Source organism: Zonotrichia albicollis, chromosome 13 (assembly GCF_047830755.1).
Source record: "Zonotrichia albicollis isolate bZonAlb1 chromosome 13, bZonAlb1.hap1, whole genome shotgun sequence".
NCBI lineage: Eukaryota > Metazoa > Chordata > Aves > Passeriformes > Passerellidae > Zonotrichia > Zonotrichia albicollis.
Genome location: NC_133831.1, coordinates 7468543 through 7491603, shown reverse-complemented (window position 1 = coordinate 7491603; position 23061 = coordinate 7468543). Strand labels below are relative to the sequence as shown.

General features: G+C 47.3%; 1 protein-coding gene across 3 annotated transcripts; it reads right to left on the bottom strand.

Annotated features, from left to right (window-relative positions):
- Positions 1-4298: 4298 nt before the first annotated feature.
- Positions 4299-21807, bottom strand: ZDHHC1 (zDHHC palmitoyltransferase 1). Of its 3 annotated transcripts, none has more exons than XM_026795702.2 (11): positions 21501-21807; positions 20166-20384; positions 18251-18426; positions 17540-17641; positions 16529-16653; positions 16036-16194; positions 13208-13320; positions 8624-8709; positions 7912-8005; positions 6843-6951; positions 4299-6671 (listed from the first exon to the last, which is right to left on the bottom strand). In XM_026795702.2, the coding sequence occupies exons 2-11, from the start codon at positions 20382-20384 to the stop codon at positions 6136-6138; spliced, it is 1719 nt and encodes a 572-aa protein (XP_026651503.2). In that variant the 5' UTR covers positions 21501-21807; the 3' UTR covers positions 4299-6135. The 3 variants fall into 3 exon arrangements, with proteins under 3 accessions (XP_026651503.2, XP_074407010.1, XP_074407009.1); XM_074550909.1 differs by having other exon boundaries at positions 4299-6413; positions 6843-6948; positions 21501-21801; XM_074550908.1 differs by having other exon boundaries at positions 4299-6413; positions 21501-21798.
- Positions 21808-23061: the final 1254 nt, after the last annotated feature.

The window sequence follows — 23061 nt, the reverse complement described above, 5'->3', positions numbered from 1 at the left end:
CGGGGACAGGAGCCCGAGCCGCGCACCCGGACCACCTCTGGACCCTCCACGAGCCCATGAAGCCTCTCTGCTCCCCCACGAGACCTGACCAGCACCTGACCCGTCTTTCCTGCACCCCACAAGGTCTCTCCATCACCCCACAAATCCCCAGCGTTGTCCCACAAGGTCCTTTAGCACCCCCCGGGGCCCCACCATAAATCCACGAGGTCTCTCCATCAACCCCTCAGCACCGGCTGCCCCTGGCACCCCGGCTGTGCTTTACCCTGCAGCTCTTCTCCTGCCCCACACAATCACCATGCCCCCATAGAGGAATGCTGCCCAGGCTGAGCAGACAGTGCCAGCCCCTCTGGTGTGACCGTGGTGAGCACCTGTGGCCCGGTGGGACACCCCTGGAGCAGCCCCGTGCCAGCACTGCCCACCCTGGCACCATGGAGCGTGACCACAGCAGGGCTCCCTGTGGGTGCTGAGAGCTGAGGCAGTACCCAAATATTGTGGTTGTCATGGAGCCCCAGCACAAGCCACATCTCTTACTCACTGCCCCACCTCAGCTGTTTGCCCAGAGCCTGCTTTGATCCCCGTGCCGTCCTGGCATTGCTCGGGGTGCAGGACATCGTGGGTGATCAGCTGCAGCACCAGCAGGAGCTGTGCAAGCCAGGACACACAGTGTGAGATTTGCTGCTGCCTTGGGGGTCCTGAGGACAAATCAGCAGCTTTGGGGACTGGGAAGCTCCTCAAACATCAGTCTTTGGCACCCTGTGCTCTGTCTGCCCCGCTCCCTGTGCAGAGAAGCTGCAGGTTAAGGACAAACACAGGTGCCCCCATGGCTGAGCTGCCCCAAGGCATCAGTTCTGCTTGTGCACCCAGAGCATTTTGCTGTGGGGCACAGCCCCAGTGACAACCTCCCCCACTTGGCTGAGGGGTACCTGTTCTCTCCTGGGACACTGCTGCCTTTTCTTGACTGGACAAAGCCACGAGCGGCCCACTCACACTGATTCTCTCTTGGATTGGGGTCTGGAGACCTCCAGAGGTAACCACCAGCCAGCTCTGGGAGTCTGGGATCACTAACTTTACCTCTCACTTCAGATGTGAGTGCCAGGGCTGGTGTCAGAGGCCCCAGGTGTGTCACAGCCCCTGGCCCCTTTGGGTGGGCCCAGCTGGTCACACACACAAAGGACCCCATTTCATTATTCCCCCAACCAACCCTGTGGCCCTTCAAGAGCTGCTCTTTCACAGCTGAGCCAGAGGCAAGGACATCCTGGAGGGGACAGTCCAGAGTGGGAAGGGCAAGTGTGGAGGCTCACCTGATGCCAGAGTCCAGGCAGATCCCTCCAAGTGTTTTTCTCTCTCTGGATTGTCGTGGTGGAGCTCAGACATGGCCAGAGAGCCTGGGAGCTGCATGGAGCAGGTGGCACCAGGAGGACTCTCCTGGTCACACATTCTCCTCCTCATAGATTGTGAAAGCAGGTTCCAAAGTACAGAGGTCAGAGCTGACAGTGCCGGGCTGTGAAGTGGGAATTTTAACCAGCCTTTCAGCAGGCCAGCAAGGACCCAGGGTGTGATCCCACCTGCAGGAGGTAGGGAGGAGCTGTACTCTTTGTTTTAAGGGCAAGGGAATAACTACTGCCACACAGAGGAGGGTGGTTAGGTCTTGATGAAGGTACAGCCTCCTCCTTAGCTTGCCCTGCAGCTCCCCACCAAAGCAGGTGTCTGGCTCTGCTTCCAGCTGACAGCTCCAGGTAACATCAGCTGGAGCACCCAGCAGGACTTGGCAGCCGTGGGCAGCGTGGGAGCCTGGATGCTCCGAGCCAGCAGCAGGTGGAAAAGGAGCATGACATGTGGGCAGCTCCTCTGTAGGAGCTTCAGCTGCTGCTGGGGCTGCAGAGCCAAGGAGCCGAGCAATGGCACACGGGGAGAGCCGGCTAAGGAAGGGGGCGCTGAGCCGCGGCTGCTGAGCTGCCCACGGGCTCGGGTTGAGCAGGTCGGATTTCGGTTCCTGAGGGCTGGGGTTTGTTGTGCGTTTGCTGTCACCATGACAGCCCTGTTGGGATGGAGCGTGGTCCTTGGCCGGCTCCCGCTGTTCCTCACGCAGCCCGGAAAAGGAAGCCCGGGAGGAGGCCGTGACTTGGTCCGCAGCCCGCGGCACGGGCAGGAGTTGAGGGAGGCTGCACAGCTCCTGTGATGTGATGGAGGAGCAGGCACACGGCTCAGGGCTGAGCTCGCCGGGGCCTTTCCCTTTTAACCGGGGTCAGGATGTTCCCAGGGTGTGTCTTGCCCCAGAGACACAATGAGCCGAATACCCCAGCGCTCACCCCGGACACAGCAAGGCTCACACACAGCTGCAGCCCCGAGGTGCGGGCTCGACCGCTTCCTGCTGAGGCTGTGTCCCTGTCCCCACCTCACACAGAGCTCGGGGTGCTGTGACTGCTCCGGGTGCAGCTCAGAGCTTGCTAGAGGGTACAAGCACAACCTCCGAGCACCCTGTGTGCTCACCCCCATCCTCTGCCCCTCGCTTCCCCCGGGGCTGGGCACCGCAGCCCCCCGGGACTCATCCCGTTCCAAGAATGAGCTCTGGCTCGGCCGTGTCTGGGGTGGGATGAGGTTATGCGGGAGCGCCGCTTCTCCAGCGCGAGTTGCTACAAAACAGAGGGAAGTGTTTCGGAGGTTGTGCAATATGTACACGGTCACCCCAGCAACGGCGTGTCCACAAGGCATTAGCGGGGCTTAGCTGCGGCTGCTGAGCGCGGTGGGGACCGGGCCGTGCCGTGCCGTGCCGGGTGTGCCACCGAGCACCAGCTGCGGGCGTGCCATGCACGGCTCCGAGCACAGGAGAGGGGGCAAAGCTCCATCCTCCGGCAGGAATTTCCTTTTGCCCACCCTGCAGCTCAAGGCAGCTCATTGAGATGCTCTCAGGACGTGTCGAAAGCAGTGCAAGAACAGAGTCCTACAAAATCATTTCCCTAAGGAAGGTCCCCTTGACTTCAAAGAGGAAACAAAGAAACTTGAGCCAGGCTTAAAGATTAAAGGAACCACGGCGTGAAACCCGTGCCAAGGTGGAGGCTTGGAGCAGGCACTGCGGGGCCTGGCACAGCTGCCAGACAGTGGCCAGGGACCATGACATGATTTCAGAGGATTGTGGAACGCTGTCATCTGCAAATCATTGCTTCTTCCTAATAGAAAGCCACAGTGTCTTGTGGTGGAAACAGCTGGTCCAGAGCACTGCCTCCAGCTGGTGGGAGAGTTTACGCCCTGGCAAAAACCTTTTATTTATTTATGCTGGAAAAAGGACTTGAGGATGTCAGACCTCAATGTGTCTGCAGTGATGGGGAGCTGAAGCATCAGGACTTCTGCTGTCAGGACCTTAACCCAGCTTTCTTTATGGCCTTGGGCTGCAGCCTGTGGTCATTGCAACCCTCTGGTGCTGAGCCCAGGACCACCCTCCCCATGCTGGACTCTGCAGCAGCACCCCACTGTGACCTGTTCCTTCTGCTTACTGCCACAGGTCTGCTATGGACATTCCTCATGCAGAGCAGCAGAAATGCCACTGGCATGTGAACCTGCAGGGTATCAACATTAAAGGCCCAAGAGGACAAAAGCAAGGTTGGGAAGGAGAGTCCAGGAGCCAGAACTGTCTCAGCCTCACCATTTTCACTCTTGGGTGCTCACTGTGCATCTTCGACAGCGCTCTTTGGATGTGATTGTGGCAAAAACATAAACTCCAGCTAATTTCAGTCACCATGTAGCACAGACAATCCTCCTGCTGCTCTTGAGGTTTAGGAGATCAGAGTCCAACCCTGGCAGTGCTGGGAGCCCATCCTGCTGGAGCCTGGCTCTTGGCTCAGCACCCAGCTGCTCCAATGCACGGACACAGCCTTGCATGTTTGGCAGCCTTCAGTTATTCAGCAGAGTGGAGCAAATGCTCCAGCTGAAGGCAGCAGAAGGATGTGCTTGAACATCTGATTGCCCAGGAAACCCAGCTCCCCTCAGCCCAAGGAGCACAGCAGCCTTTCTGCAGCACAGTGCAGAGCTGGTTGGGCTCCTTCCTCCGGTGCTCCAGCACAAAGACCAGGCTGGGGTACACAGCTCAGGGAGAAGATGGTCTGGTCCCTACCCCTCAGGGAAGACACTCCCATCAAACACCCAAAAGGCCCTGTGGAGAAGGGACTGCGGTCACCCCCACATCAATTACAGTGCTGAGCCCTTCTGGGACTGCAGAGGCTCAGGGAGAAGTGAACCCAAACAGCCTGGGGATCATCAACAGGGCAGAGCCAGGAATTGCTGCAAAAGAAAGGAGGAAACTATTTAGCAAAGAATATAGAAAATTTTATTGTGGCCAGAGCTACCAAAGAGCTCTATACATGATTTTGGGACTGATTCTGCATGGACAGAGTAAGAAAACACACAGGGTCTGCTCAGGGGCACCTGCTGAAGAGGAATTACCAATGCTTTCTGGTGGAGGGGCAGCTGGCCTTGGAAAACCATGAGCCCAGCATTGCTGCAGGACACAGTTTCCTTGGATGACAGCAGACATGAGGAGAAACAACAGGAAGGGCTTTGTCTAACTGGGAGCCATAGGTGAGCAATGCCCTGGTCTCTGCAGACACCAGTGCCATGTCTGCTGGTCCACACTCACCTGCTTTCCCAAGGGTCACACTGCCAGAGGGCACCACTGGCCACAGCAGGCAGGGAAGCTGCAAGGAGTGTGACCACAGGCCAGCCCTTCCTGCAAACTGAGACAAAATGACTTCAACAGCTACATGAGACTTGACTTCTTCTGATGAACAGATGGGGTAAATTGATGAAGAGTCAAAGCTCCTCATCCCAGTTCTTCCAGGAGACAAAAATCACACAAGAGAAGAGTGGTAAGGCAGCCCTTTAAAACACTCCCAGGTCTTTCTCTCAGGCTAGACTCTCCCATCAAGGCTGTGAGTTCAGCCTGCCTGTCTCATGCTGACTGTGCCCAAAGAGCCTTTGGCCCCAGATCCCTGTCCTGCTCAATTCCAAGGAATGCTTGCAGACTGAGGGAGAACAGCTTACCTTGGCTCTCACAGCACCATGCTTTGTCCTGTCCTTCCTTAACCTGCACCCACCATAGGCTGGAGAAAGGTCATTTTGAAGGGTGATGAAGACTTCCGTGGCTTCCTTTTCTTTGCTGGTGCACCTGTCTGCTCACAGCACCAGCAGTGTGCTGTGCTGGGGATGTGCCTGGAAATGTGCATCCAGCCATGCCAGTGCTGCTGCTCAGGGCTGTGCCAAATCCTGTCAGACATGGCCATGCTGGTGACTGCTGTCTGGGCTCTGAGATCAGCTAGCTGCTAGGCAGACAGGGCTTGCTGAAGGCCCAGCCTCAGCACTCAGTCGGGAACATGGAACAGGGCATGCTGCCTGGGGAAGCCAAGAGGGCAGGGAGAGCAGAGGTGCTGTAGGATGGCAGCCCAGACAGCTCTCTGCAGCTCACACCCAGCACAGGCTGCTGTGGCTCCAGGCACTGGCCATGTGCCCCACTGTCTGCTGTGGGGTCTTTCTGCACTACACACACACCAGGATTGGCTGGGGGCTAATACAGATCTGGCAGCCCAGGAATTGCAAAGGTTTCAGGGCCTTCTGTATCCCAAAACTTCTGATGAGAATGCTGCAGTGTGGGGCACCCCAGGCTGCTGGGAAGGGGGAGCAGGTCAAGCTATGCTGCCTTGCAGAGAAGATGCTGGTGGTGGAGTTGGCTTGAGGGTGCACAGTGGAAAGCGGTATAAGGGATGGGGCAATCCTGAGGTTACTCCCTGGCCACCTGCTGAAGCCCCTGAGCATGATCCAATGACAGGGAGTAGGCAGATGGAAATACAGCTTTCAGGGAGCAGGGAATGGCAGAGGTGCAGCCTTGCTCTTCCCCATACACTCTGCTGGGAACTTACTGCAGTACCAGCATGCAGAGGGCCAAGAGGGGTTGGCCTTCCAGGGAAAGCACTTGAGCTCTCATGAGCAACAAGTCTACCTCAGGTTTGCCACCTTGCTGCCTCCTGCCTTTGGCTGAGCATGAGAAATGTCCCACTGCAGCCTGACAGCACAGTGAGAGTGAGTCCTGCAGGGCTCCACACAGCACTAATGCTGCTCCCAAAGGCCATGGCTTTGGAAGGATGGTCCCTAGGCCGCTGTGGTGCTTGTCCTTATGTCCTTTGAGCATGGATCCTGTGTGCCCACATGCTGCTTGCTGGTGCATTTTCTGTGGTCAGGCTCTGACGTGCTCTCACTGGGCTGGGGCTGAGGGACAAGAGGTTCTCCACTGCTCTTACTTACAAACACAGCAGGAATCTTAGAAAAAAGCTCCAGGTCTCGTTCCATGTGTCTGTCCTGCTGGCAGCTTCTCCTTTTGACCTTGTGCTCAGAATACATATTCTTCTTCCTGACTCCTCTGGGATTGTCTGTGGACAAGGGATAACATTGAGAGTTGCCTGAGTTATTCTTAGGAGGCCCTTGAAGGACTGGGCTCCCAAGGCAAGTCTGAGCCACAGGAATCTCATCCATGGACTCAGCAGACTGTGAGCGATAGTGAGCTGGGGATGCTGCTGCCTGGATGAGGCCCATGCTGCTGGGGGACACAGCAGCTCTCAGAGGAAAAGCTGGCACTAAGAGCTGAAGCCTGTGGGAAGGTGAGGTGGCAGCAGCCATGGCTGGGAGCTCTGCAGATGGAAATAAAGGGAGAAGAAACCTTAAGGAGAGAGAGATCCCTCAGCCCCACAAAGACATCAACAAGCCCAGGAACTCTGCTTTGGCTGATGCACTAGTGTTAAAGCAAATCATACATATATTTATGCAAGATTCAGTAGAGGAGCTGACTGGTGCACTCTCACCTGATGAGGGATATGGGAAGGAGAGCTGAGGTGTAGCTTGTGCTTTAGATCCACTGTCCATTGCAGAGGAAGAAACTTTCTGCATTTTCTTTCTTCTTTTCTTCTGCTGCTGTGAAAGCAAGTAGCCCAAGAGAAGGGAAGTCGCTTCACCAGCCCAAAGGAAGGAGACATTTTTTTTACTTGTTACCTCTTTTTAATTTTTCCTACTTTGAATAACAAGCACTAGGTATAACCAAAGTCCAAGAATATTTTACCAATAAAGACTGAGATACTACAAAGCAGTAACAGAGAACAGGGATTTAATGAACACACTCCCACTCTATCTGCATACAGTGACTCTCTGTGTGTAGGTACCTTGAAGCTGTTGTCTCATAGAGCTGGGGGTTGTATGAGACACTGGTCACTTGCATTTGTAAAGCCAAACTAGAAGAGGGAACCAAAACTCACAGAGCACAGGATGTCCCAAGAAAGGGACAGTCCTTGTCCCAAATACAGTATAGATGAAAATGAATTTTTCTTACCATCTAAATGGCAAGACTGATTAACAAGCTTGGAGGAAAAGAGGAAAGGCACTACCACCTGCCACCTGAGCAAGAGGAGAGAGCATCTGGATGCAGATACCTGAATATCAGGAGCCCAGCCTGAGACTTTGGAGAGCTGTTCCATACACTCCAGCTCCACATCCACACTCACCATGTTTCCCCGGGAAACTGCTTTATTTGAACATTGAGACTGTTGGATTTTGCTCTACAGAAACCTGCAGAGCTTCTTACATCAACAAAGCAGCACAGCCAGAGTCACTGAGCTGCACTGGGGCAGCAAGGCACTGGATTACAGCTGTGTTACAGCTGGGAGCTTATGAGGGGACTGGAGGACAGCTCTGATTATGCCTGTGAGCAGGGACAGGAGAACATCACCTGGATTTGGTGACTGCAGGGCACAGCCACACTCACTGAGGGGAGGCAGAGCCTGTGTGAGCAGGGAAGCACAGCCTGCTCTAGAGTGAACATGCCTGAGCACCTGGGTGGGTTGTCAGCAGCAGGTTTGGTGTGTGCCAAATCCTCCTTACCTGAGAAGGGGCCACAGACTGCAGAGATGGGGACTCAGGGGATGAGCTCTGCTTGGGGTCACCTTCTTGGTTATGGACATAGAGCTGCGGAAAGCTAAAAACACAGCAGACACACAAGGTGATTCCCTAAGGCAGGACTTAAGTCTGATGCCCTCTTTGCCTGCACACACAGATCAGGCTGATCACAGCCTCCCCTGCCTTAAACAGCATTCCCAGCAAAACTGCAGGGGAACTTCTCCTGCACAATTGTGCAAAATAAACAGGAAATCCAAAGGGACACAAGTTAACAGGAAAGGACTAATTTAGAGACAAGGATCCTGGTTTCCCATGAGTGCTTGCCTGGGTTATAAATTTGTAACTGTTGGGATGCATTTCTTCACAACCTGAGTTAATGTAATTATAATGAGCTCAATAGAGGAGTTGCAGGAGAAATCAGCCAGCCTTAAAGTAATTTTAATATAAAACAATTAATAGAAAGCAGTTTGCTATAAAATATTTAATTTAAAACAGCCTAAACAGAATATTCTAGGAAAGATATTTTCCCAGGAGAGGGAAGGCAAGTATTCCTGCAGGTATTTACCCTCCTGAAACTCAAAGATTTCACCATGCCTTGCTCAAAACACTGGTGCTCCCTATCCATCACTGACCTTGATAGCAACTTCCCATTCACCACAAATGATGCTGGGAGAATCTTTTCCTTGACTTTTCTCACCTTTTTCCTGCAGTTACTGTTGAGAATTCTTCTACTCGAATTCCAGGGTCTGTATAGCCAGGATTACCTGACAATAACTCTGCTTCCTGGAAAAAACAAAACAAACAACAACTTCAGACTAATACAGAGGGGAGAAGAGGGATTTTTTATTATAGATGTACTCTTTCTCCTTATGCCAAATATCTTTTGTCCTTATTGGTAGCACAGCAGGAAGCTGCAGCTTCAGAAGATGAAAAACCCAAGATTGGCACAATTAGAAGTCTTTGATTAATTTGTTTAGTCCAGTCAGTATTTTATAGGTCTCAAAACCAAATCACACTTACAGAGATCAGCTTAGTCATTTCTTGGGAGCACATTCAAAATACCACTTAAAGCTTCCATTAGTTACACAGTCCAATCTGAGGAACTCTGCAGTGAATGCAAAAAATGTCCTTTAAATGCAAAATGGAGGTGAGGAGAATGAAAGCATTAAATAAAAACATAAAGTGTTTTCTATTTCTTGTGTGACCCTGTATGGTTAAGACCTGCTGATTTTTAAAAATGAGTGTGATATATTGTTTATTTGCCTCAGGTATGGATGAGCTCAGAGTAATGACAGTTGAACTTGAAAACTGCATATTTTCAGAAAAATTAAAAGAATAAGTCTCCTAAATCCAAGTGCTGCATTACAGGAAAGGACCCCAGTTCTCCCTCAAAAACACCCAGTTAGGATGGTCAGAGTACCAAGGGATGAAGAGTATGAAGCACTGCTATCAAAAAAGGATAAACCATGCTCAGAAAGACCTGGACACGACTTATCAGCTGCTTTTAAACTTGGATAACCATCAGAGAACTTCTTCATAAGTGTTTAACTGTGTAGTGACTATAAAGATATTTTAAAGTAACTTTTAGGTTAAGATAGAAGGATTTAAAACGTGATAGGCATTAGCTGCAAAAATAGCTAAAACAAGATCATGAAGACCTTTTTTTCTGAAGAGCCTGATCAGCAAATTTGAGAAAATGAAGTCAAAGTTGGACACGGCACAAATGAGCTCCTGAGAGATCCAGGGCCTCTGCACTTGAACAAATTCATAAACAATCAACAAAAGAGCAGAGCAGTGAGAAGCCTGGTGATGACACTCCCTGATGTCAGGCATTAAAAATGAAAGCCAGCCGCAAAGAGCTGCGGAAGATCTTTGCAATATTGAATTACAGGGTGCTAAAATGGCACAAAAAATCAATATTGCTAGAGGTAAAGATGGACAGTGAAGCATGTGGGAAAAGCAGTTTAAACTTCATAGACAAAGCAACAGTCTCTGAACTGGAAAAGAACCCATGGAGCTGCACATTCAGTGACAGCCAAAAAATCATTTCAGATGTTAGGAATAAAAAGACAAATAAAAAGAGAAAAAAAAATCAGCTGTTTTGTATGTGGTAACATAAAATCTAAAGGGAATTGGTTTAGAAATCAAAACCATGTCTTTCTGATTTAAAAATGTATCCAAATGCAAGATTAATAATCTGCAGAAATTTACTACATGTATTGCAATTGGAACTTGTAACTCAAGTCACATCATCACTCATCACCAAAAAAGTGTGCACAATGTCTCCTCAAAGCTCCTTGGGACATTTACAATCAGATTTACATTCAGGCCTCATGCACCTGAGTCACAAGGGAAGGAGACCAGACACAGTCTCGTGTCACTGTGAGTGTAGAGGCAGGACATGCAGGTCTTTTCAGAGGGAAGCAGCTCATGGCTGAAATGAGCTGCAGCAGGAGACATCCCCCTGCACAGAACAACTGAAAACAATCAGGATTCAATGTCCACAGCACATAAACAGGACTGCAGGACTGACATTTCAAGGGAGCTTAATAAATGATTCATCTTGAGAATAACGTGGACAATTTCTTTCCAAGCAGGGAATGAAAGAGCCTTTTTAAATCCATTTTGTTCATTTCAGCCTTCTATAAATAATGTAGACCCAAACCAGCCACATAAATGAAAGTAAAGCATTAGAGCTGACTATGAAAACAAATGAGACTCAATCAGTAGAAAATACAATGTTCCCTCAGAGTGTGACACAAGCTACAGCCACAGCACAGAGCCAAGCCTCCCTCTGCTCCCAGGCATTTAGCAGGAGAATCAGAATCCTTCCTGGGTCAGAAGTGCCCTGAAGTGCTGTCTGCCTGGAGGGAAGCAGAATTGAACAGGAAAAAAAGAGTTCTTGTCCCAAGGAAGGTGAGTCTGTTGCAAGTGTTGAGGCTGAGAGTGAAGACTAAGTTTGTGTTTCATCAATATTGGAAGAAAGAAACAATTCTGAAACTGTAAGGGAAGCTGAGTAAAATCTGTGTTTAGAATTTAAAATCAAACCCCACCAACCTGAATCAGTTTCCAAAGCAAGCTCAAAGCTTTAGGAATGTGAGAAGAATCACATCCCAGCTGGCCTCATATGAAAGCCACCTCCCTGGCATGAAGGCAATTATGCATTAAAGCACAGGGTTTGGTTTAGTTTATATTTCTTTAGACTGCAAATGACTACAGAAAAAATGGTTACTTGCACATCCTGCTTTAGGTATGGTAACAGAAGCAAAGACTCAATGTGCTCAACTGCTCTGCATTTTTTGTGACATCTGAACCACTTAAATGTGCAAAATTAGGGCTCTTATTTTGTAGATCCTACAAGTACATAAGAATCCTTTACCCTGAACAAGAATCCTTTAACTTGAACATAGCTGAAGACTTAACCACAGACCAACATGGAGAACTGAAGCCAAAACCAACACCCAAGCCTGAATAAGGCTCAAAAACAAGCATTAAAGGGGAAATGCATGTTTCTTCTTAGTCCCTAAAATGAATGAGCAGTTCAGACAAAAGTGGGAAGAGGATGATTTCCATTTTATGCTTACAACATGTTGGATCAATTACAAAGGGTTGCAGTGTTCAAGCTAAAGAAGGCTGTATTCAACACAGCTTACAAAAGGCAAGTCACTTGGTGTCCTCCTACTCCAATCTGTTTGTTTGTGTTTATCTCTGGTTGCTATGTAAGAAACAAGGAAAATCTAGTGGGTTAACATTTTTCTTAACAATGTTACTGGGCATCATCCAGTCTTTCTTGTTCCCCAAGGTCCTAACTGCAGTCCTGAAACATCAAACTCCTTTTCACCCTGCTCCTTCCAGGCTTGCTGCTTCAAATTAACCATATTCACACATATCTAGATAACAACCAGTGCAGACAGGAGAACAACACAGGACAGGAGAATGCCAACATCCTAAAAGTGCACGCACACATAAAGTCCACCCCTGTTCAAATACATTTTCAGTATCAACTAAAATTGAATAACTACATTATTAGCGCTAATGCTTTATTTTTGTTTTAATCTTCATAGTAAGCAAAGCTCTGTGAAACAAAGTGCCAAATATTTTTGTTGTTATGGAAACCTCTGTTTAAACTGAAAGTTCAACTTTTCCAAAACAGTAAAAAATATATATGAAAAGCTAGGGACTTCATATTATAGAAAAGTGAATGAGCTCACTTTCCCCTTTGCTTTGATAGGGAAGAACTATGGATGAATCTGGAGACATCCCAGTATCTCTACAGAGAATGCTTGGATGAAGCTTGTATTTAATTAATTTCTTATTAAATACAAAACTGTTTGTATAGTAGCTAACTTACTTGCATAAAATGAAAAATTATACACGACTGAGAATCACAGAATAATTTAGATTAGGAAGAATTTTTGGAAATTTCTGTTTAAGCCCCTGCTGAAGTCAGTAAAGAATATGTCCAGTCAAAATTTGAGTTAATCCAATAATTTATCAAAATCAATTACACTGAACCTCTCAATTCAGAGCCTGATATACTTGCCTCAGCAGAGCCTTAACAGCATTTAAGAGCTTGTAGAACTCTTTTTACAGAGATATAGATCAACAGCATGCTAATAACAAGGACCCATATCATTGTACAGACTAATTTCAAAGAAGAGCAGATATCTGGGTAATTTCTGAAAAATTGGTGTCCTTTTAAGATGGTTAAATTACTGCTGCTCAGTGATTACCCCCAGCTTCCCCAGCCCTAGAGCCTGTCTTATTTGAAACCATGACACAAGGCCCCAGGATGTGCAGTGCCACCCAAACAGATGGTCCTGTCCTTTTCAGGGAAAGGATTCTTCCCACTCCTCAGTCACCTTCCTTTGTGCTGAGCCAGGCATTTATGTGACTGCTTGGTGAACCAAATGGGAGGGAGCTGGGCCAGCTCAACTGTTTTTTTAATAAAGTTTATTGTTACTCAGATGAGTTCCCCCACCCTGTCCTAATGAACAGCTGTGCTGGCAGAAGAGAGGAGATAGTGCAGGGCCCAAAACAAGTGGTGGAGGAAGAGAGTGGGTGGGATTGATTCCTTTGAAAGCACTGCTTGCTTATACCTAAAGTGTTCATGGAATTACAGGCCTTGCACTCTTTCACATCCTACTCAACTCCATCAAAGTACCAAGTCTTATCTCTGGCAACTGCCTTTAAAATATGGAACACAAGAAAGTGAAGCAAAGTTTACACAGCAAACAAACAAGGCTGGTTTTGGGAAATGGGCTGGAAGTAGGATGAGTACCTGACTGGGTCTCACTTGGGAGGAACAGGACTCCTGTTTCTTGTCCACCTTGTCTGGCTGCTGCTGGGGACGCTGCTGCAGGATGTACTCATACGTAGTCAGCTTGTGCCACACTGAAAGGGAAGAAAGAGACCTGTCAGCACAGGAAAGGCCCCTCCCTGACTGCACTTACACAAACAGGCTGGATAACTATACCATCAAATAGTAACTATAAACATGAAGAAACTGATAATCCAAGCCAAAAGCAGCTGTGCATTGTACATCGTACCATATCCTTTCTTGTCACCATCACAATGCTTTCTTATAGTCCTGCTATTCTAAAGTGTCCTAGAATGGTACAGCCTTCTATACTGTAGTCATCTGTTCAGTTCATTTCAGGGCAAATCCATTATTCCTGTCTAAGAGGTTTAAGATCTGCACTGTACAAACAGCTCAGTGAGCAATCAGAAGGTATTGCAGAAGGTGGTGCTAAATGGAGAGAAGAAATGGAGCAGGTTAGAGTGCTCTGCAGTGATTGAGACACTTAATGTGCAAACCAGTGAGCATCAAATGCACAGCTTGCCTCGTGCCAAACAGATGTGCCCAGAGTTCCCATGTCCCTGACTTTGTGAGCTCTACAGGTGCCCATGCAAACACATCTGCTTCCATGAATGACCAAAAGCATGCGACATTTCTGAGCAACTTGGTTTCTTCATGAGACCAAAAAGAGTCCAAAAAGCAGATGTTCTTCCCATAATGACCTTAAGTATTTTTAGAGAATAAACCCAGAAAGGGATGCTGAAGGGTTTTAGTGCACAGCCTCATGGTTATTCCTCCTTTTTACAGGAGTTAAAGCAGATGCCTAGGATCAGCTGGACTAAAATCCTCCCTCTGCCTGAAGACATTTACATCATTGATATCTTACCTCTCAATACCATGCCCTGAACACAGGACTACTTCACAGAGAAGTGGGGGAGAATCACTTTATGAATAAATAAAAATCACCTCATTAAGGAATCACCTTATGCAGAAATAAAAAATCAGGATCCATTTAGCCAAGAAGAGAGAACACAGAGATGAATGTGAGTCTGCAGCCAAGTGATTACTTAACAGGGACAGTGCAGGGTGCTGGCAAGTGCTCCTAGAATGGCACCCTTTGCTTTCTTTGAAAAACAGAATGTTGCTTCATAAGCAAAGGCCTATTAACCAATTGGATCTTGTTGGTTTCTGAATACTTACAGTGTAACTTTTAGAATATTTTAATAAAGCTATTTAGTTGAAATACTGCATTTTTGGCCAGTTAAAACTGCAGCACACAACATGCAAAATATAATCAGTTTGTGAGTAACACTATATGCTTTCCTATATTCCCTACTGTTTTTTCTTTTTATTCTACTTTTATTATAATGTAATAAAACATTAAAAACATTAGCAACAATTCTGTTTTCACATAAGATGGAAGATAAAGATTTAAAATTGGGCCAAAAGTAAAAGTTAATTTGGCTCAAAATTTATTCTGAATGAGGAAAAAGAATCACCCTAAGACAAGAGCAGCAAAATCTCCCCCAAGCCCAGAGCACAACTAGTGGCACACACAGAGGTTTCAGTCTGTCAGATAAAGCAGGTCATTATCTCAGGCAGGGAGCACCCTCTTGTGGAAGCTGCACACAAGGACAGGATAAATACTAGGACTAAACAGAATAATCCTTTTTCATTCAGGAAAAACCTTCCTGGAGCTTTGTTATGCTTTTTGTCTTTAAAAAGTGCTAGATCAACCTTTCAAATCTCCAGGCAGTGCCATTAACCGAGAAAAGCCAATTGTTAATTCTGCCAAGGAAGTGAAATTGCAGCATGCCCAAACTTCAGACAAGTTCAAAGAGGCTGTAGAAGAAAATGATGGTCAGTGTCCTCACTGGGTGCACTGTCCATGCCAGCTGGGAACACTCCCCTATCAAACACTACACTTCAGCAGTGTGACTGTTTTGCTTCTGGAGCCCTGCTGGTTTGTGCTGACCTAGTTTGTGTTGGCAGCTGCAGGTCTGTTAACTGAGAACCTGAAAATCCATCCAAGGATCCTCTGTAACCTCTGTCCTCACTTCTCTTCAATCACATCCCTTCTTTCCTACTTCTGGCACCACCAACCACTGCAAATGTAAGATCTTTCCCTATCATGACTTTCATTAGCAGCCAAAAACCATTGGCTTAATTGTAGACGATGGCTTAAAAAAGTTTTTGATGTTCATTTCTACATAAACAAACATAAATATCCTTTCTTGCCAGAGCAACAAGCAGTAGATCTAAAGAGAAGCCTTTCTGAAAGCCTCTTTCTCTGAATTCCACAAATCTTCTTGTATCAATATGGCACAATTTCCATGAAGGTACCTTAACCTGGATGGCAGTGCTCCAATCAGAAATTCAGCTCCATGCATCCACATTTCTCTGGGGTAAGGGAAAAATACAAGCTCTTTCACACAACAGAAGTACTGGGGAGGACTGTCAGGAGACTCACAAAGGCCATATGTGGGGTTAACCTGAATCTGCCATCACTGGCATCAAGCTGACATTGACCAGTTCATCCCACTTGGCCTCTCCAGAACCCTACCATGTACTTTCAGTTTCAGGACAACATAGCTTAAACATGGCTGCAGAGGCCCAACACAAGCCCCACATTACACAAGCACTGATAAACCTACATGGTACAGGGGGAAATTCAGAAATATTATGTTAAATCCCAATTTTACACAATGGGTGCATATTAGTGACAAGGATGAACACACAGTGAATGCAGGATGAGCAGCAGATAAGCAAAAATGAAATGAGGGTATAGATGACAGGAACAAAACACCTACAGAGATAGATGTGAAAGGTCAAGAGGTGGCCCAGCAGGATCATGGTCACTAGGCTCAGAAGAATGAAAATCCCAGCTGTCACCAAAATGGCAGGTGCCCGAGTCTCAACAGGAGATGCAGGAAGAAACACAAACCAGCGGTCCATGTGGTTCCTCAAAGCTGTAAAACAGAGTTGGAGGTAAGTAGATTGTCCAGGTATGAATTCTCTCTAAATAAACTTTATAGCTGGAAATCCTGCTAACTCAAAAGTAGCTGCAGACCCATTGTGCACTGGAGGTCTAAGAAATTCAGCGTCTGCAAGGCTTTCAGGAAGAGCAATTAGCTCTGTAAGGAAAGACATTCCATCCAGCTGAGCAGAGATACTCCAACAGAAATATAAAATGGAAGCAGTAAGGAATGGAATTCCTCCTCAGTGGAAGAGCTGACAGAATCCAAACCCTCATCAAGACATGCTGGCAGATCCCCAGGATGCTGATGTGGAGCACTGCAGTACCATCAAAGTGCTGGTCAGAGCGAAGAACCGCGGGGTCCACGAAGAACTCCACAAAGACGTAGAAAGCGATGAGCAGCAGAAGCCCAAGGCCCAGAATGGCAGACAGCACACTGTTCAAAAAGAGCCTGCCAGGAAAGGGAGAGCTCTCAGTGCCTTCAATAACATCACACACACAAATCAATATCCCAGCCTCTAATAAACAAAGAGATAGAGACAGCTATCTCCAATTACTGTCAGGCTTTCTTATACTTCTGATAGATACTGGTGAACAGCTTTACTTATTATTTGTTACTCTGAGGGACTAAACTGTGACCCTTTAGTGCAACCATGGTTACAAAACAGTAGAGTATATCTAGGACAGACAAAGAGGTCCCTTGCACAAAATCTGAAGTGCAGTATGTGTCAAAGGCAAATCCCTTCCCAATCTGCTTCACCAGCCATCAGTGTAACATGGCACTCAGCAACAACACCACTTTGCTTTCCACGGGGTTTAAGTGCAGGAAAGTAAATTGAGAAGCATCAGTGGCAGTCTCCTTATTCTTATCTCAAACCTGGCATGGATTAGAGGTCCCTATATGCTGCTGTGACTCCTGCCAACTGGCAAGTCTTGTAGGGAAAGCACATGATCTGGATGCAGGTTGTCTCAAATTGGAACAGCACCATCATGGTTCCATTCCTACTTCAGCTTTCAGAAGCACTAAGGACACTCAATTAACATCCTGTAAGCATTTCCTAATACCAAATAGTAACTCTATGCTCTCTGTTTTTACTTACAGATGTTCAGCTACAACATTCTAAGTTTAGGAATTTTATCCCTGGTTATTTGAATGATTATGCTTGTATTTTCCATCTAGTTTTCTCATGACAGATTCTATTCAGCCAGGGGATAAAAGAAAAGTGGTTCTGCAAGTCTAAGTACAGACTGGACTGAGATACAGGAGAACCCTGGAAAGAGATGGAGCCACATTATTGATGCAGAGTTGTGCTTCTGCCACAATGCCAAGCTCTTACCAGTAATTCCTCTCTCCCACACAGTTGTTGAGCCATTTGCAGTGATGATCAAAGCCACACACACACTTGTTGCAAGTTCCACAGTGCTTTGACTTGGCACTCCTGCCAAGGAAAGGGTGGCATTAGCATGGCAGCACCAGAGCTCATTACTATGACTTTTCAGTGACTCAAACACAGGGGGATACAGCAGCAGAGATCCTGATAACAGTGAGTAAACCTTCTGCATCAGGAGTACTTCATTTCCCTAACTTATCTGTCACTGCTGCACCACAATCCCGAAATTCGCTTTTCAATGCACTGCATGATTTTTAATTTGGAGATTGTTGAATTCTTATTTGAATCCCTTGAGCAATTCTACAGAGCTTGGTGTTAATGCCTGCCCTCCAAGCATTTCCTGCAACTGGCCAGCATCCAGCCAGAGACAAGCACACACACTACTTACACACTGATAGGTGAAACACCAACACTCAGGGAACATGGCGCACTACAGCCTTCTCCACACAACATGAGCAATGAAATAAAACACAGAACCCTGTGTGCACATTTGACAGAGGCCCCTACCCAACTACCTGAATCCTGCCACAGCATGAAGCTTAACTTGCACTGTAGCAGTTCAGGGGCTCAATTTCAAATCTTATAGTCTGACATTAAGGACTAATGGTGAAATGCAATGGGGAAGAAGACAGGGCAGGAGAAAGAAGAGCTACTTACACATCCACATCACAGACATGGCAGTGATGGTTCTCAATGACATGTGCATGCTGCTTACGGTTGAAGGTGGCCAGAGGCCCCAGATAGTTTTTTTCTCGCACGTTTGCATCCGCAGGATCAATTGAAACTGCAGTAAGATGAACAACTAAATGGTAGATAAAACACACTCCTGGACACTGAAGTACACAGTTAAGGATTTAACATGTCTTTTAATCCTTAATACACAAACCCCACACAGATGAAAAATTTGCAGTGTAGAATTAGAAACTGCTATATAACTGATCGCAGCACATTAATCTGAGCTCCATTGATAGAGACATTTGCCTTGTAATAAATATCCCTGGAAAAAGACAACTAAATCTACAGGAACATCCTTCCTCATTATGAACTACTCTGCCTTGCAGAAGTGCCTTTCCTAGCACAGAATATCTTCCAAAGTTACCTGTACTTACCAGAACCTGAGCCCAAGTACAGGCTGCTGACATAGGTCCAAGTTTCTCAGTCCATACAGACTCCTTGGAAAGGCTGTGCACATGCCCTATCACTGCACCAGACTTTCAAGAAAAAAAAGGTCACATCAAGGAAGTAGTATTGATTTCCTTGCTTTCCTTTTCCTTAGAATCCCAGGGAAGAGGAGCACACCTTTAAAGCAGGCTCCTACAAAGGAGCCAGGGTTTGATCATTGTTTCTATACACCCAGATGTGCACATCATTGATCATACTAAGACCTACAGAAAATAGATCAGTGTAGTAAGTTAAAAAAGGAGGCCTCTGAGAGGTCCAGATCACTCGAGATCTGATGGCTGGTGAAGCAGATTGGGAAGGGATTTGCCTTTGACACAAAAGAGATGTTAGTGCTTTATTAACTGGAAGTAAAACTTGAGGAAATATTAATCTGTTGAATTAAGAGTAACTTAAGATTGCATTAACATATTTGGTAGGCAAATTCACAAGGTTTGAACTGTGATAATATCAAGGACTTGAGCAAGCTAAGTAGATGTAAGACCACTGAGCTAATTATATTAATGTCTAAATCATGCAGGTGTAAAAAATATAACAATAATAAGCAAAATCATCCCAAACATATCCAAGACTTAGAGGCATCTGTGTCAGATGTACAAATGGTGTAAGTGCACACCCCACCCCTTCAGAACAAGGTCTGGTCCTGAGGAATTTCCTTTCCTGGGCACAGGTGATAGCACAGTGGCACTAGGAGTACTGGGAGCACTGGGATCACTCCCCAGCTGCTGCAGGCTGAACAAGCCAAGGGTCCTCAGCTGCTTCTCCTCTAGACCCTTCACTGTCTTTGTTAGCTGTGTACTAAACTGCTGCTCCTGACTGTCCCATAAGAGACCTCTCCTCTGAGGTTCACACCACACCACCTTGTGTGCCACTCCCAGCTTTCCTCCTGAACACAGGAGAGTGCCCAGGGAGGAGATCCACTGTGAGCCACCACAAGCAACCCCTGATCCAACCACGAGCATGCCAAGCTGCCTTGCATGACTCACCCAGCCAGCACAGAGAGGTGGGGCTGCCTTTTACAACAAGGATGTTTCAGGAGGGGCTTTTTTTGTATGACTTCCCTCAAACCCTGCAGCATAGTTGTAGAAGAATAATATAAAGCAAAGGAAACACACAGGCAGAAGCAAGCAGGCAGCAGAAGAGCATTGGAGGCAAAGGCAGTAACCTTAATGGAGAGTGATGAAGCAGAACATCAGTGACCTAAAGTGAGGATCTCAAAGCAACTGTTTTTTTATAATCAGGAGATATCCAAGATGATGGTGACAGTTCAGAGAAACATTCTGGCTCAGGTGCTTCTCTCCTATGCTGTCTGTGCTACCCAACAAGTGCTGTGTGCTACCAAAGCCCCAGGGACAGTTTGTACCAGCCCTGCTCCCTCTCCATCCAAGGATACAATGTAACCCGCGGGCAGCCAGTGGCGGGGCAGGAGGGGAACCAGGATCCCAAAGCCAACCAGAGCAAAGAACAGGAACAGCAGCCAGGCAGTGACCTGGAACAGGTGCAGGGGCCAGCTCCAGCCATTTCTTCGAGCGCGTTGGACCTTCACCTCAGGGACAGCTTCGCCCAAATCCTCTGGAGCGATCTTATTGTGGGGTTTATTGCAGATATTCATCTACAGAAATCAAAAATGGAAAATGAAAGGATGTGAAACAAAAGTGCTATGACTGAGCCCAGGTGATGGAGAGATGCTCCAAGGCAGACAAAATGTTGACACATGTGAAGAGAAACAGCTCTGAGCTCAGAAGCAATTTCTCCTTTTCTCAGTTTCTCGTGGATTATTAGGTGCTGCTTTTCACTTGCCACAGGGCCAGGAGAGCTTCTAACAACAGAGAGCTGGGTGGCTCTGCTTCACAGAAAACTTGAGCTAGCAGGGAGAGCAAACCAGGCAGCAGATCAAGGGCAGCATCACAAAACCAGCACAAAGGAGCTCTGCTGGACCTGAGCTGACTCAAGGTACCTCTGCACCACTCCCACCCCTCCTTAGTAACTAAAGAGGATTGAAATTAACATCTAACACGACAAACAACTTCAATTAGTCTGATTAACGTGCACAGGAGAGCGATGAAAGAAAAGGAGGAGGTCTCTGGCTCACTTGTGGTATTTTTGATAATGGTTCCAGTGCCAGAACAATTCCACAGGGCTGGAAGAGAGCAAGCACAGCAACTGCTGAAGGAGTGAGCAGGACAATGCCAACCTTGAAATGCCAACAGCCCTTCAGACCCTGGTGAAGGGCTGGAAATGTCTTTTGGGGTCAACTGGTAGAGGAGTGGGTAAGAATAGCAGAGAATGTAATTTATGCTCATCAGCACAATCTTATCGACACGTAGGCTGGAATAAAAATTTCCAAACTTCAACCTTTGAAGTAATTAGTAATATCTGCCTGCCTTCACCACTGAAGTTGCTACCTTGCAACTGGCTCATCTCTGATTGGTAATCTAAATCATTACCAGTCATGTCATCCTTTTCTCATTAGGCTGCTGAAAACTTGCTCGTGCATCACTTTGAGCTACCTGTTACAAAACCCAAAGTGGGTATGCCTGGCGTGCCCTTATACCCAGCTCCAGAAAACACTGAATATAAAAACCAGCATGAAATCACTATCAGGGTAGACAGAGAGAGAAGCACCGGGACGTAAGGGAGCCAGGGCTGGGTCAGCGGCTTCCCGGGCAGCCGCTTTGGTGAGAGCCGCGAAGACCCCTCCCGCACTCCGCCAACTCCCACCCCTCACCTTCTTCCCGCAGAAGCGGTGGAGAGCGGCCCCGGCCCCGCCTCATGCCCGGGCAGGGCGCGGGGCCCCCGGCCGAGGCCTCCACGGCAGCTCCCGGCGCCTCCGCGGGCCTCGGGCCGCTGCGCCCGTCGCCATGGCAACGGCTACGGCGGCGCGCAGGGGGCAAAACGCGCCGGCGCGATCGTTCCTACATGAGATTTCGTCCTGCATCAGCCTCGGGATGAGGTCGTGTCACACCCAGGGAAACTCTGTCTGCGACACTCTCCAGCCTTCCAAACAGCGACATTCCATACAGATGGGGCTGGAGATGCCCAGTGACCCAGCGGTGGAGGCTGGTTGGCAGCTAAAGCCATCCCACTCCTGGAAAATTCCATTCCCTGTCATATTGACCAGTCTTTATGGTATTTTTGTTAATATATATGATATATATATATATTCGGATTTATATATATATTCGGATTTATATATATTCGGATTTATTTTATATATATATATCGGATTTATGCTGTGATGTAATGAGGTTGCAGAATTTTACTGAGGAGTTTGGAATTTTACTGGAGGCTTTGCAGTGGTTTGTGCTTAAGTAAAACAGAGTAAAGGACACAGAACTAAGGATTGCTTTATCAGTGAAGGATACAGGATACCCCTGGGCAACCAAGATAACACAGAATTTGATGGATTTGAAACCCTCCTAGCATCATCTGGCATCAGTGATTCCAGCAAGATGGATTTCAGAGATTCCGTTTTCATGTTATCATGGATTATCCTGAGTTAGAAGGGATTCACAAGGAACATCGACTTCAACTCCTTACCCTGCAGAGGACTATCCCAAAAATCACACCATGTGTCTGAGAGCATTGTCCAAATGCTTCCTGAAGTCTGGCAGGTTTGGTGCTGCAAACATTTCATTTCAGTGCATCCCCAGACAAGCAGCAAGAACACTGGGAAAACAGAGTCAGAGAAGCAGTAAGGCTGCAAAAGATCTCTAAAGATCATCGAGTCCAACCACTAACCCAGCACTGCCGTGTTCACCACTAACCCTCGTCCCCAGGTACCACATCCACACACCCTATGAGCACTTCCAGGGATGATGATTTCACCACTGCCTGGGCAGCCTGCCTCAGTGCCTGGCCACCTTTTCCATGAGGAAATTTTCCCTAATATCCAATTTAAACCTCTACTGGCACAATGTGAGGCCCCTTCCTCTTGTCCTATCATTTGTTACCTGGGAGAAGAACCCAATCCCCCCTGGCTCACCCGGCTGTGAGGGAGTTGTTGAGTGATAAGGTCTCCTCTGAGCCTCCTTTTCTCCAGGCTGAGCCCTCCCAACTCCCTCATTAATTCATCACCAGACTTGTGCTTCAGACCTTCCCCATCTCCATTGCTCTTCTCTGGGCTCGTCACAACACCTCCATGTCCTTCTTGTAGTGATCTTTGCAAACTTTTATTATCATTAGCAGTCAGTGATGTGGCTGTTAGTGCCTAGTCCAGCTGTACCTGAAGGTTTCAAGGATAGAAACCTTCAACCTGAGCAAAAAAACCCGGGTTGTTTTGTCCATTT

Excerpts from the sequence above, each read along its gene's own strand:
- ZDHHC1 (XM_026795702.2), bottom strand. The coding sequence starts at position 20,384 with ATGAATATCTGCAATAAACCCCACAATAAGATCGCTCCAGAGGATTTG. Across the intron at positions 17,642-18,250 it reads CATGTCTGTGATGTGGATGT|GAGTGCCAAGTCAAAGCACT; the intron begins GTAAGTAGCTCT and ends TTTCCTTGGCAG. Across the intron at positions 16,195-16,528 it reads CTCTGACCAGCACTTTGATG|CTTTGAGGAACCACATGGAC; the intron begins GTACTGCAGTGC and ends TCTGTTTTACAG.